Source organism: Myotis nattereri (assembly GCF_964212035.1).
Source record: "Myotis nattereri genome assembly, chromosome: 4".
Classification (NCBI taxonomy): Eukaryota; Metazoa; Chordata; class Mammalia; order Chiroptera; family Vespertilionidae; genus Myotis; species Myotis nattereri.
The window spans coordinates 33,911,387-33,927,187 of NC_138079.1; the positions used below are offsets into that span (position 1 = coordinate 33,911,387).

General features: G+C 38.9%; 1 protein-coding gene across 1 annotated transcript in view; it reads right to left on the reverse strand.

Annotated features, from left to right (window-relative positions):
- Positions 1 to 15,801, reverse strand: part of ADAMTS6 (ADAM metallopeptidase with thrombospondin type 1 motif 6) — a gene marked incomplete at its 5' end in the record, with an annotated part of 219,642 nt that overhangs the window by 10,640 nt on the left and 193,201 nt on the right. Inside the window, 2 exons of the mRNA XM_081090221.1 lie at positions 5,974 to 6,130; positions 8,940 to 9,116. Coding sequence (XP_080946347.1) covers positions 5,974 to 6,130; positions 8,940 to 9,116 — 334 coding nt within the window. The remainder of the gene's footprint in view (positions 1 to 5,973; positions 6,131 to 8,939; positions 9,117 to 15,801) is intronic.

Consider the following 15,801-nt stretch of genomic DNA (forward strand, 5'->3'; position numbering starts at 1 on the left):
ACTACTGCCCATATGGTGATGATTATTTCTTTGCGTGTTGCCACCCTTTCTAAACTGCACTTCACTTGGACCTTGTCATATTCCTTTCATAGTATCTTTCCCCGGCACACAGTAGGTATGTTTGATATGTTTGATAAGTAAATTAATTAATGGTTGAATAATAAATGGATCATATTATCTAAAAACCTTTACTTTGAGGGATGGACAGATAGATAAAGCAAGTTCAGTAAAATGTTAATGCTAGAACCCAGATGATGGGTGTTCAACTTGGCTGTGGGATACTTGAAAAGAATATATTTTCTGTTGTTTTTGGGTAAAATGCTCTGGAGATATCAATCAAATACAGCTGATCTAGTGTGTCAGTTAAGGTCACTGTTTCCTTGTTGATTTTCTGTCTGGACAATCTAGCCATTGATGTCAGTGGGGTGTTAAAATCCCTTACTCTAACTGTATTATTGTCAATCTCTCTTTTTCTGTCCATCAAAAAAAAATTTTTATGGATCATTCTTTTTTATTATTATGATGCAATCTCAGGTTAGCTGTGGTCTACTGATAATCTCTCCAACCTACCAGTTGGAACTTGGTACACTGGCCTCCCTCATGAGACTGTGGACTCCTTGAGGGCAGGAATTTTGGCTTTTGGTCTTTGTATCCCAGTGTTTTACTTTGTATTTCTTTTTTAAAATACATTTTTTATTGTTGATAGTATTATAGATATCTCCCATTGTCATCTCCTCTTTCCCCCCTTCTCCCAGCCTCTCCCCGCCCCGCAGGTCTTCACTACCCTATTGCCTATGTCCATGGGCTATGCATATAAGCATGTAAGTTCTTTGGTTTATCTCTTTTTGTCCCCCCAACCCACATCGAGGCATGTCAGAACACCATGCTTCCCTGCTTTGGGTCTTATTTTGTTGATCAATTAATTTTGTTCATTGGATTCCACAAATAAGTGAGATCATATGATATTTGCCTTTCTCGATTTGGCTTATTTCACTTAGCATAGTATTTTCCAGGTCCATCCATGCTGTCCCAAAGTATAAGAGATTCCTCTTTTTTACAGCTGCACAGTATTCCATAGTGTAAATGTCCCAATACTTTTTTTATGCATTCATCTACTGATGGGCACTTGGGTTGTTTTGCTTTACCTATTTAGGTGCTCCTATGTTGGATGCATAAATGTTTACAAGGGTTATATCCTCTTGTTGGATTGCTCCCATTATCATTATGTAGTATCTTTCTTTGTCTTTTACTATAGCCTTCATTTAGAAGTCTATTTTGGCAGATATAAGTATTGCTATCTCAGCATTTTTTCCTTTCCATTTACATGCAATATCTTTTTCTCCCTTTACTTTTATTCTATGGGTATCTTTCATTCTGAGGTGGGTCTCTTGTTGACAGCATATATATGGGTCTTGTTTTCCTATCCATTCAGCTACTCTGTCTTTTAAATATATTTTGATTTTTACAGAGAGGAAGGGAGAGGGATAGAGAATTAGAAACATCGATGAGAGAGAAACATTGATCAGCTGCCTCTTGCACACCCCCTACTGGGGATGTGCCCACAACCAAGGTACATGCCCTTAACCAGAATCGAACCTGGGACCCTTGAGTCCGCAGGCTGACACTCTATCCACTGAGCCAAACAGGTTAGGGTTACTCTGTCTTTTAATTCGAGCATTTAAATCATTTACATAAAGTGATTATTGATAGATACATATTTATTGCCATTTTATTCTTTTAACCATGCCTTTTTCTTCTTCTTCTTCTTCTTCTTCTTCTTCTTCTTCTTCTTCTTCTTCTTCTTCCTCTTCTTCTTCCTTCTCCTTCTCCTTCTCCTTCTCCTTCTCCTTCTCCTTCTCCTTCTCCTTCTTCTTCTTCTTCTTCTTCTTCAAGAAGGCCCTTTAATATTTCTTGTAATACTGGTTTGGTGGTAACAAACTCCTTTAGTTTTTTTCCTGACTGGGAAACTCTATTTTTCTTTCAATTTTAAATGATAGCCTTTCTGGGTAGTCTTGGTTGTAGGTCCTTGCTTTTCATCACTTTGAATATTTAATGCCAGTCCCTTCTGGCTTGTGGATCTCCCATGATGGAGAAGCACCAGTCAGGTTCACAGGGAAATGGGGGGAATGTCCCTCACCCCAAAGCCACACCACTCAGTCACTGAGACCACCTGAGTCTGCTCAACCCTCTAGACCCCGGCCCAGACAGCTGACTCCTCAGCAGGGAGTGAGCTCCACATTGTGGGATAAGAGGCAGTCCAGAGGATGAGGGTATTGCTTTCCCCCAGGTTGATGCCATATGAAAGGGAGTGTTCTACCCAAGAAAGATGGAATCTATGGTATGGGAGAATGACTCCACACAGGGGAAAGACAGTATTTTAGATTCCAAGAGCTCTCCCTTATGCCTCCCCTGTCTTGCTTGAGGTAGAGCTAAACTAGTTTCTCAGTAGCCTCTAAGAGTCAAAGGAACCAAATTCTGCTGGGGAAATGGGGTCCTCTTCTACCCTCCTGCCTTAACCAGAATCTGATCCTTCCTAGACTACTGGACGTTCCTCCCAACCTTCTCTTAGTAAGAGACATTTTTGTCTCCCTGATCCGATTCTCAGAAACTATAGCAGGTCACTCTCCCATTACTTTCATGTAGGAGCCTCTTCTCTCTCGAAGCTATGTTATCTGCCCATTTTTATATCTATGAATGATAGTTTATGATTAAACTCAACTGATTCCCAGGGTACACTCTGGGTTTTTCCAACTACACAAATGGCTGGCTCACAGAGCACTTAGTCTGTGAAGCTTGCCTCATTTAAAGGTTAAATAAAGTCATTGGTCCTTCATTTGAGCGCTTTCAGCACGGTGCAAACCTCCATATAACACGTTCCACCACCACCCCTTTTTTCAAAGTTTATTCTCTATAAGACTATGAACTTATAAATGTATTTTAATTTTCCATAATGAATGGCAGCAGTAGGCCACAGCAAGCACTCAATAATTAGCTGCTGTTAAATAAACAAATAGTTTCAGGTATTTAAATATATTCAGTGTATGCTAATGGAATCTAAAGAGATCACAAAGCAAGTTATAACAGACATATTGTTTGTACTCCAGTTCTAGTTTTGTACAAAAGAGTGATCCTCTTTTAAATGAGTCAACAGCTTCAGGGAAATAACAATTTTGAGATTAGTCATACGTTATAGAATTAATAAATTTCCTCCTTTACCAAAAAGACTAAAAATATTGTCTTAACTGCTCATTTCAGATTAATATAATAAAAGGTTATTTGTCCAGGCAGATTAAATGATTATGAGATGTTTCTCTAAATAATCCGAGTAACATCACATTAGCAACTATCCATTTTAAGATAATTTCTTTAAGGCAGAAAGAAGTGAAGTTACAAATGATATTCTGCCAACTTATCTAAAAAGAGCATTTCATCTTCAGCTGCAAAGCTTATGTGTAATAATTATTCACAATAGAGAAGCTTTTGGAGAATTATTAAAATGGCTGAAAATGAAGGGCTAAACATAACCTCAACATATATTATTGCGGGCATGTTAAAAGCCAGTTCTTTCAGCAATGATTAAGCCTTAATCTGTTGAATCAGGTTAATGGTAATGCCAGAAGTATGTCTACTTCATAACCAGAAGTTCTGTCTTCATATTAAATTACCCAATTTTAGAGAGTGAATTACAAATAGCATATAAATGTAGTTGAAACTGACATACCCTGGGACTCTGCCAAATTTGGATTAAAATCCTGACTGTTACTTCTGAATCTTGTAATTTGGGCAAGTCACTATCTTTCTCTGTGCCTCAGTTTCCTCATCAGTAATACACTCAGAAGACTGTTGTCATAATTATGTAATATGCATACACGCACACACACACACACACACACACACACGCACACACACACAGGTATTTATGTATGAGATATATAAGATGGGTAATAAATATGAAGGGCCTACCATAATACCCAACAGAAACTAATTTAATATTATAAATATATCCTCTCTTCCACCTTAATGTTTATCTTCCAACTTTGATAGAAAAACTGATTCCCAAATCCATGTGATTGATCACTAATAATTTACAATGGATAAAAGTTATTTGCAAAAAAAAAAAAAACGTTACTTGCTGCAGTCCTATAGAAGATATTTTTATTTAGATTATTTAGAGCCAGAGATTTTGCAAATTAACACTGTAACTTTGAACTAATGAAAGATTAGGCTATATTTCTTTGAGAGAGTTATACAAGAGGTATATTGTGTTGAGATTCTGATATAAAAACCAGAACATTTGTAAAGACACAACGTTTCTGCATTCTGTCATGCAAGATGATTGGTCTTTCTAAAATCAAATTCCTATGGAACCATTAAAAAATAGGATTTAAAGAAAATCCTTCTAACTGAATAAAGCTGGTCAAAAGGAATATATCTCTTTTTAACAGGTTTATGAGAATATAATTTTCATTTGAAAAATATTAATGACTATATTTAGGGTAGTTATTTATTTTTTTACTTTGTTTTTCAAGCAGAGCCCTAGAGCTGGGATTCCAACATAATTTAAATTCATGGCTTCAGATGTTCATGTGTATGTATTTGATCATGCCTCTATTTTCATATGAGAAGGCAGTCTGACCTTCCTCACTATGCCATATTTGTCTCTATACACCCCAGTTTCTGTTATAGTGCCTTGCACATAGTAGCATTCAGGAAATTTCAAATAAATATCTAACTGAGTAAATAAAGTATAGTTAATTAACGATAGAAGAAATTTTAGGATTTGGGTGGCTATCTGTTGTTAGTAAAGAAATTTCCCAATATATAACAAAGAGAAATTTCAGAGTCTAAAGACCTTTGCCCTTCTATTAAAAACTGCTATGTAATTATCTTTTCTACTTTCCTACAATGAGAAAATTAGCATTTAAAACATAAGTAGTTTCAAACATATGCTTTCATTATAACAAGCATGACTTTTCATCTTCATGATAGCAGACAGCCATAGTTATATCCAAACAGAAACATAAGTTTTCACTCTTAAGCATGGTTCATTAGAAACCGTCTCTATATTTCTAGCACCAGGCGAACACAGAATGCTAGGTTGGACGTGACCTTAGAGATTATCCACTCCAATCTCTCATTATATAGATCAGTGTGGATGAAAAAGAGGCCACGTGCTAACCTGACAAGCTCAGGGAAGGCCTGCTTGGCAATCTTGCAAACTCAAAGACCTAAAGTAACAAAGGATGGTCTGAAAATAAAAACCTTTCATTAAAAAGCACTTATACTGGCTAGTCATGTCCTAGGCCAGTATCTCCCTTGACAAAGATGAACTTTGATCTTTACCTATTGTCTTTTTGTACCTAAGATAAAAAGTCAGGGTAATTTGCAGCTTCCCTTTTTTCAGACCCCTCAGGGCACAACCAAATGCACCTGGGCACCAGGACAGATACCACAAATTCCTACAGTTATTGTCATCATGCTAATAGTTGAGTGTTAACTATCCAGTAGGTGTCTGTCATTTTACTTTGTATCCAATCCCAGAGAACCGCCCCCTCATTGTATCCAAGCCCCCCCTCTCCCCCCTTGCTTTCTCCTGCTTCCCTAATCTATCACCAATGGATTTCATGTAACCCACTTAGTTCTCCACCTTTGATTGTAATGTATAAAACAAGGTGAAAAACTGCCATTCTCCGGAGCATTATCCCAATACATTGAGATTCTGCTTCCTGGAATTGCTGACAGTTTGGCTCAAATAAATTCACAAAAATTCTTTACAAGTGTGAATGTTTTTTTATGTTAACAATAGGAAAATTAACTCCAGAAAGGTTAAATGATTTAAGAAGGTCATACAGTTAGGGAAAGTGTCAGGAAAAGACACAGCTTTCGTAAATGCTCTATGCAAACTGTTTTTATGGGGCTCTTCAAACACTGGGAATGCGTGAGTCACTAGAGGCCCCTTCTTGGGAAACTCACCTTCAGTATTGGAAGTAGGGGTACCGTCACATTTGCTTTCACACTGCTGCATCGATGAAGGCCGCACAGGTTCCGGACAGTCACTAGATGCCTGTCCGGTGTAGGAGAGACACTGCACGATCCGCATTTGCTGCCCAAGGCCACACTGAGCAGAACACTAAACCCAAAGACAGAGAGAAACAAAACACTGATCTCAACAATTTTCAGGAGGTAAAAAAGATACTATGTCAATTCAAATATCACATACATTTGCATGTAAAGCCCATAGGCAGTTCATCTTGGAGAGGTGCATGATCAGGTCATTCTACTATTGAATTGGTCTGGAATCTCAAGGGTCATGTCATTACCGTAGAAAATGGAAGCAATATAGTTCCCAGAAGATAAGAGATAAGGATTTCTTGTACTAGTATTCCACAGTTCCAAGCAGTGCTGGTGAACTCTAATAGGAGTATAATAAGAAAACTCTCATGATGAAGTAGAATAACCAGGCCAGGCCATCATTATTGCTCACTATTTATCATAGGTTTGTGGGCAAAGAGCCTGATGGTCTACTCGTGTACCATAGTTCAGTGTAACAGCAGTGACTGCTGAGGCCTGGTGACATGGCCAGTTAAAAAAAAGAGAGAGTTTGCCTGGCCGGCATGGCTCAGTGGTTGAGCATCCACCCATGAACCAGGAGGTCATGGTTTGATTCCCAGTCAGAGCACATACCCAGGTTGTGGGCTCGATTCCCAGTGGAGGGCATGCAGGAGGCAGTCAATCAATGATTTTTCTCTCATCGTTGATGTTTCTATCTCTCTCTCTCCTGTTCCCTTCCTCTATGAAATCAATAAAAATATATATTTTTAAAAGAGTTTAAGTAAGTACCACAAATTTTCTAAGGTACTATTAGCCACACAAACCTGAGAAGCGGTCTGGTATTAGCCAATTAGCATGTGTCCCTCTCCCTTAATATCTATTCAGGAATTTTGTTATTTCAGAATTGAAGTTATTCTCTGAGCGGCTTAGTTTCAGCTGGGACTGATCAGCTGTCCAGGTTAAAGAAGGAAGCTCGATCTTATTCCTCGATCTATTCTTTTGGCCTGCCATCCAGAATACCAGAAAGCCTGTGAGATTTGAGATCAAAGGGATGAGGAGCTAAAGAGTGCCAAGACAGGCCATTAGGATATTTACAAGGTAAACAAATGAAGGCCCTGTTGGTTTTATTTACAAAAACTCTCAAAGCACAAAGAGAACTTGCAAGGATATTCATAGACACTTCTACCTTGAAGGTTCTTAACACAGAATGGCAAGTAACTGCACTGTAGAAATGTACTAGAGCATCTTTGCTTTTTTTTTTATACTGATTAATTTCAATTTTAGGAAATTGAATTGAAAATATGGATGAGAAGAAAAGGATTCAAGGACATTTAAAAGAATATTCTCAAATTGATAACTGTAAATTTTAGGAAATCACTAACATGCAAACACTTTCAATGGGCCTTTATGTAACAGTGCATTACAATGATGAATATATAAGGAAAGAAATTCCTACCTGGTTTAGATAAAAATTATGAGAGCATGTTTGTACTGATACTTATTTTTGCAAATATTTATTTTTATTTTATTTTTTTTCTATCATCATTTATCCCCCCTATACCCTCTTCTATCTCTCACTCCCCCTTCCCCCGGCAATTACCATACTGTTGTCCATGAGCTCACTCTCTCTTCTTTTTTCTTTTTTGTTCAATCCATCCATCCCTCCAACTCCCCATTCAGATTCATTAATAGTATAACATCAATTATATATTGTGACACTGTCTTACTTCTACAATGAAACACTTAATTGCATACAATGCTCATGTGTATTCCACTTGAGCACTTTGTAACTCAAACTAAATACTGTTATAGAAAACCGAATTATTAATTATTTGCTATACAAATGCAAATGTTAATTACTTTATGATCATACTTCCTTTATCTCCTCACAAGGCTGAGCAAGTATATTAATTTGCCTTAATGGAGACTGAAAATCTTTGCCTGCTCTCCAGTATGATAGAAGAGGTCTATAGATACTGCTATACTCTAGCAATACTGAATTTTGGAATTTTGGCCAGAATTTTGGTAACAATTTCTATGAAATGCCATTTTTAATAAGTAATGTGCAGTCCCAGAGCACAAACAAAATGGTACCAGTGTAGTTATATGCCATTATGATTTATTTTGGTCTCAGATATTAAAAAATGATTCACTACAAGGTTAACTATAAAATCACAGGAAAAGAGCTTTGATAGTCTAGTAATTTAATTTCTGGAGTGTCATTTTTTAATGTAACCTAATAGATTTTCCTTTGTGCACTAAAGAACAACAATACTTTAACTTTCATTCTGTGCAAAAATATCAAGTTGCTTTTAAAGGATTTAAGGTACCTTCAGCAAGATAACACAATTTAAAAATGAGAAAGAAAAAAAAAAGAATTGGAGCATAGACTGGAAATGAGTATAATATAAAAATAGATACCAAAAGCCCTATACTTGCTTCCCAATTCATAATCTCCATCAGAAAAATCCATTGAAGAATAAGTATTAATGACATTTCAAAGACTGTCAATCAAAACCCCCATATCTTTTCTGTGAGGTTAAAAGAAGTTACTTTGCAAGTAGGAAAATTAAGACACTGGTGTTAACTGACTGGTTCTTAAATTAGTTGAGAGAGTTGGGATTAGAATTCAAAGTTTTGGTAGCTTGTTCAAATCTCTGGCCATCTAGACTATTTTGCTTTTAATTTTAAGTTAAAATGTCAGGATCCAAGGAGTTGATAGAAGTGAGAAGTGTGTAGGTATGGAGAAACATAGCAAAGTGTGTCTATGGGTGGCTGCTGCTGTTTGTGCCTTGTTCCACACTCATATCTTACACCTCGATTTCTATATGTTGCTACCTGTGTCTCAAGGTGCTGCCTGAGGGAAGACCACAGTGCAACTGCCTTACCTGGCCCCAGTCTCCTGTCACCCAGCGAGCAGGAGGGCAGCGGCCCAAACTGCAGCGCATGCGGGTAGAGGGTTTGCTCTCCTGTGGACAGTATGCAGTTGACAACGTTTTAGAAAGGTCACTGCTCTTGCACAGAACAATCCGATGCTTGAATCCTGAACCACACTTGGGAGTGCACTGGGAAGGAAACAAATATTAATGAACAAAGACAGTCAAAGGATAGAGGAAAATTCCAAGAACATGTTTCTTAAAGTAAATATGTGTTCGGGTATAGCCAGTGATGGCGAACCTTTTGAGCTCGGTGTGTCAGCATTTTGAAAAACCCTAGCTTAACTCTGGTGTCGTGTCACATATAGAAATTTTTTGATATTTGCAACCATAGTAAAACAAAGACTTATATTTTTTATATTTATTTTATATATTTAAATGCCATTTAACAAAGAAAAATCAACCAAAAAAATGAGTTCGCGTGTCACCTCTGACACGCGTGTCATAGGTTCGCCATCACTGGGGTATACAGTACATGGACACACTAAATTCTAGGCAAAGTCTTTCCGATATAAACATTCCCTAACTTTTTAAGCAGAAGTACTTTTATCTTTTTCCCTAAGGTCTTGAAGAACTAAACCCAAAGTTTGCTTTTCTTGGCTAACTTATTTTCTTTTTGTATTGTGGGTAGGTTTATTCCTCGATTCCTCCCTATCCGTGGCCACATTCAGCTGTGATAAGATTCTGCTAATTCCTGGAATGTGGAATTGTTGGTTTCCTATTTGCTGGGTGTGGTCTTCTGAAGAAAATTCTTATGTTATTAGTAGACTACAAGAACCTGTCTTTGTGAATTAAGTGAGGAGTTGATTTACATGAGTATTCTCACAGGGGGGTAGCTAAGAACACATGAAGTTTTATTGCACAGAAAACCTCTGGACTTTTCCCTGTCCATCAGTTACACATAATGAATTTTACTATTCCGTAGTTGAATTAGACCACTCATACTAAGGAAAAAGGTGCTTCTTCCTAGGTCCGAAAGGCTATCATTTACCCCTTCTCCAGGTTAATCTGAGTGGTCTGTTCTTGAGTCACCTACTTAACACAGTGACTAACTAAAGTCTTCCAGCTTTCTCCCCTGCACGTCTGAACACTTCCTTAAAATCTGTACTTTCTCTCAGCCACATGAGAACCTTACCTACAATATTTTGAACCTGTTTATAGATCTTTCATTTAAAAAAACAAAAACATTTTCACATCTTCTATAGGTACTAGGCTGGGAGAAAGGGGGCATAAAATTGAACGACAGTCTTTTTTAAAACATTTTTTTTTATTGATTTCAGAGAGAAAGGGGGGGGGGAGAGAGAGAGAGAGAGAGAGAGAGAGAGAGAGAGAGAGAGAAAGAAACATCAATGCTGAGAGAGAATCATTGATCAGTTGCCTCCTGCACACACCACACCAGGAATCAAGCCCCCAACCCGGGCATGTGCCCTGCTGGGAATCAAACTGTGACCTCCTGGTTAATAGGCTGACACCCACTGAGCCATGCCAGCCAAGCCATATCTGACAACCACTGAGCCACGCCAGCCGAGCCATATCATGAGAACTTAACATTTAAAATCTGACCAGATTGCCCTGGCCGGTTTGGCTCAGTGGATAGAGTGTCAGCCTGCAGACTAAAGGGTCCCGGGTTCGATTCCGGTCGGGGGCATGTGCCTTGGTTGCGGGCACATCCCCAGTGGGGGCCATGCAGGAGGCAGCTGATCGATGTTTCTCTCTCATAGATGTTTCTAACTCTCTATCCCTCTCCCCTCCTCTCTGTGGAAAAATCAATAAAATATATTTTAAAAAAATAAAAATAAAATCTGACCAGATCTTTTTTTTTTTTCATCTCAGTAGGATATAAGAAGTGCTTTTTGTGAAAAATGCATTTATGGTTTTGTTTTTCTATGATTAAGAAACAAAAACAAATTTTTCAGAAAAAGCAAAAAGTATTTGAAACTGGGAGGAGAACCAAGATGGCGGCATAGGTTAACGCCGGAGTTTGCTGCTTTGAACAACTACTTCAAAAGTGAAACTAAAAGACGGAAGGGACATCACCCAAAACCACTGGAACGCTGGCTGAGTGGAAGTCCTACAACTAGGAGGAAAGAGAAACGCATACGGACACTCAGAGGAGGCGCAGCGCTGAAGTCAAATTCTGAGGTGCGGAGTGCGCAGAGCGGGCTGGCGGCGGAGGGCGCGGTTGGCGTTTTCAATCGGGAGGGAGTCGCAGACTCTGAGCTCCAGATCCGGGCAAGTCTTTAGGGACCCAGACTCAAACGGGAGAAGCGGGACTGTCTGGCTTCAGTCAGAGCAAGTGCAGCTTTCTCTCCGAGCTTTGCAGCCATTGCTGGGACTCAGAGAGGCAGAGCCCCTGGGGACAGGACTGAGAGCCGCCATAACTGCTCTCTCCAGCCCACCCTATTGATCCTGTGTGACCCGCCCCGCCCAAGCTCTGCACACAGGCATTTGCCGGATAGCCTCAGGCAAACGCCAGATTAGCACCTCCCTAGAGGACAGAAGTTCTCTCACTGCTGACACAGCTGATTCTCATAGCCACTTGGCCTGAAGGTCAAACCCTCCCTGGAATTAGCTACAACAATCAAGATTTAACTATAAGACCACGAACAAAGACCACTAGGGGGTGCACCAAGGAAGCATAACAAAATGCGGAGACAAAGAAACAGGACAAAATTGTCAGTGGAAGATATAGAGTTCAGAACCACACTTTTAAGGTCTCTCAAGAACTGTTTAGAAGCCGCCGATAAACTTAATGAGATCTACAAGAAAACTAATGAGACCCTCGATCTTATATTGGGGAACCAACTAGAAATTAAGCATACACGGACTGAAATAACGAATATTATACAGTCTCCCGACAGCAGACCAGAGGAGCGCAAGAATCAAGTCAATGATTTGAAATGCGAGGAAGCAAAAAACACCCAACCGGAAAAGCAAAATGAAAAAAGAATCCAAAAATGCGAGGATAGTGTAAGGAGCCTCTGGGACAGCTTCAAGCATACCAACATCAGAATTATAGGGGTGCCAGAAGATGAGAGAGAGCAAGATATTGAAAACCTATTTGAAGAAATAATGACAGAAAACTTCCCTCACCTGGTGAAAGAAATGGACTTACAGGTCCAAGAAGCGTGGAGAACCCCAAACAAAAGGAATCCAAAGAGGAACACACCAAGACACATCATCATTAAAATGCCAAGAGCAAAAGATAAAGAGAGAATCTTAAAAACAGCAAGAGAAAGAAACTCAGTTACCTACAAGGGAATACCCATACGATTGTCAGCTGATTTCTCAACAGAAACTTTGCAGGCCAGAAGGGAGTGGCAAGAAATATTCAAAGTGATGAATACCAAGAACCTACAACCAAGATTACTTTATCCAGCAAAGCTATCATTCAGAATTGAAGGTCAGATAAAGAGCTTCACAGATAAGGAAAAGCTAAAGGAGTTCATCACCACCAAACCAGGATTATATGAAATGCTGAAAGGTATCCTTTAAGAAGAGGAAGAGGAAGAAAAAGGTTAAGATACAAATTATGAACAACAAATATGCATCTATCAACAAGTGAATCTAAGAATCAAGTGAATAAATAATCCGATGAACAGAATGAACTGGTGATTATAATAGAATCAGGGACATAGAAAGGGAATGGACTGACTATTCTTGGGGGGGAAAGGGGTGTGGGAGATGCGGGAAGAGACTGGACAAAAATCGTGCACCTATGGATGAGGACAGTGGGTGGGGAGTGAGGGCGGATGGTGGGGCGGGAACTGGGAGGAGGGGAGTTATGGGGGGAAAAAAGAGGAACAAATGTAATAATCTGAACAATAAAGATTTAATTAAAAAAAAAAAAGTATTTGAAACTACACCAGGGAAAACAATTTGGCTCTCACATGTAAAGGACAGAAATGCTAATGTTTTGGGGTTAGACTGAGTTCTGTCTGGAGAGGTGGGTTTCATTTACTTAGTTATGGGGCCAGAGTGGAACCTGGGATAAATAAGGTGATATCACAGTCATCTACAAAACAAAGCACAGACCCTTTTGAGTAGATCTCCCCACCCCCCACCTTCCATCCTTCTTAAGAAATGCTACCCAAAAGTAAGTCCTATAAAGTCAACTGATTATGATGCCAGTCATCACTTGTCCAAGAGTAACTCCAAGAAACAGAACTTTTTCAATGGGTGCTCTGAGAGTCTAAAGAAACTATCCTGATACATCAAAAGAAAGGTTTGGGATTGCTGGAGCACATCCACAGTATGCTTTTAAGTTACATGCCAAGAGAGGGAAAAACAGAAAACTATTTAAGTCCAACATAGCATGGGTGATCCCAATAGTGAGGCTAGATGATAGGGAATGGGAAAGCTGTGGCTTCATTAGCTTCACAAAAGGCTTCTGAAGAGACATTTTCTACGGAGGTAATTTGGCTTTTTCTTTTTCTTTTCTTTTATCTTTCTTTTTTCTTTTTTTGTCATAAGCACCGGGTGGGTTTCACTGATGGAGAAAACAAAAAATGGTTCCTGGCCTTGCAACAATGGAAATTTTATATTAGAATGGCCAGCAATGAAAAGAGAAAGGTCAAAGGGTACATTCCTCTTCCTGCAACATGTTTCCACCAGTTGAACCTCACCCTTGTGATTAGCAGAGCTCAGAGAGCTGATAGTTGGACATGGGGAGAGGGCAGAAAAAGGAGGGAAGCTTTCATGGGCGTGTCAAAAGAATATGGTGTGAAATATTTGCAAAAGTTAACTGAAAGAGACTGAACATTGTCTGTCCCTCTGTCGGCCGGGGCCTCCTTTTTTCATTAGTGGGAGGTGTTCCATGCCTCTGGGAAGAACAGGCTCCTTGTTCTCACTTTGTTTTCCACTTAATGCTCTTTACTTTCACTTATTTTTAACCCATCTAGGGAAGAGGTGGGTTTCCTGGTAACGTAAGGAAATGGAAGGGAGAGAGTGCACCCCTCTTGTGGAAAATAAACAGGACTGAATGGGGCAAAAGTCCTCTTTCTTCCTGAATAAAGGATGACGATGATGGCGCCTATGGTGAATCTTTGAGGCAGTAATGGCAGCACCTCTTGACCAGTGTTTACCCTAGGATCATTTTCCTGCATTGTCTGTGGAGAGACATCGGCGGCCACCCATCCTTTATTCAAGGTGACTGTCCCAACACGTACACGTGACACCTTCAGCACAACTTCTTTCCCCTAAACTTTGACTCAGCTCTCTTAAAGAAGACAGCAGCAATGTGATTCAAAGCCCCTTTAGTTTACACATATCTCTTCAGGCAGCTCCTAAGAATGACTAAGACTGGATAGATAAGAATCAAAATTCTAAAGGTAGAGTAACTACAACCAATATGAGGTTGAATTAGGAAGGAAACTTTAAAATGCTATTTGAAATGGAAATGTACATATATGCATAAGCTATTTCTCAATGTAATTAAAAATGCATAGAAATATGTAGGTCAAGAGACCAATGTGAAATGAGTCTGCACATGAGAAGGTTTTGGTGTTTTAGTGGTTGGTACAAACTTTTTTCTAGTTTCTGCATATGAACTTGTCAACTTTTTCCACTTTTTGTAGAAAAATGATGTGGCTGCCAGAACTTTGTATTCAAGCCTTCTTATTATCATCCATTTATTCTTTAAAACCAACCCTTTTCTCCAACCCTACATGGTCTTTGTGTTTCTATTGTTTCTCTTCTCAGAAATACCTTCTCTAGTTTCCCAGTTCTCTTTCCTACTTCAAATCCTATATTCCCTCAACATTCAGCTCAATTCCCATCAACTAAAAAACCTTCCAATCCTACTCCAGGCCATTCTGACCTCCTCAGCTCTGAATTTCTATATCACTTATACATTTATACCATACAATCCACCATTTTATTAACACTCTTTTATATTATTCTCCAGTTGTTAAATGGATATTTCTTCTTTTCCCAACCTTATAAATTCTTTTGTATTCTCCATAGTGACTAGACTAGTGTGTTTAGTAAAACTCAATAATACTTGCTGACTTGGCCTGAAACCCTAAAACTGCTGCAATCATCAGGCCTCCGAATTATGATTTTATTCTCCAAAAACAAATTTGTCATCATTAATCAAAGACTATTGATGGACTTCTATATGGGTCTTGGGTACTGAATTGAACTACTAATGTGTACAACTCTGCAGAATGTCTATTCTTTATCAAAGGATGTTACTTTTCCAATGAATTTAGGAGTTAATCCAGACACTGTTAGGGAACAGAAGAGTTCATACTATTTTTCGTAACCACTGAGTGAATAATACCAAGAATATCTCTACATCTGATTGAAACACAAATAAAATTTAGGTGGGCAGAATGTAATTACTGAAGCTGAACTATGGCCAGGAAATTTGGAAGAACACTCCCAATCCCTGCCAAAGATTACACGGATAATCACAACTGGTCAAAATCTCCATTTCCACATCCCTCTGTGAGCCCCATACCTCTAGCAAACTAAGGCCACTCAAGCAGTAAGAGTCACAAGGGGACAGTTACATCCAGAGGTTTCTAAATAGCATATTTGTTATTTTTTGAGAAATTTATGAGGTCTATAGAAAAAACCTAAAACAAGTACCATAATGTTTCTAGGAGGAAATGCATCCTGTTTTGCCAACCAGAAGAATGACCATTAGCCATATAACCAGGTACTCATCCTTCTTACCATTAACCAACACTACAGAAGGACTCAGCTTTCCTTTGGGAAATGTGGAGAATGGTATAGAGTGTATATGTCTATGTCTCCTGCAGAATAAGGAGTTAAGAATGAACTCTACCTCTTACCTCATTTTTCATGA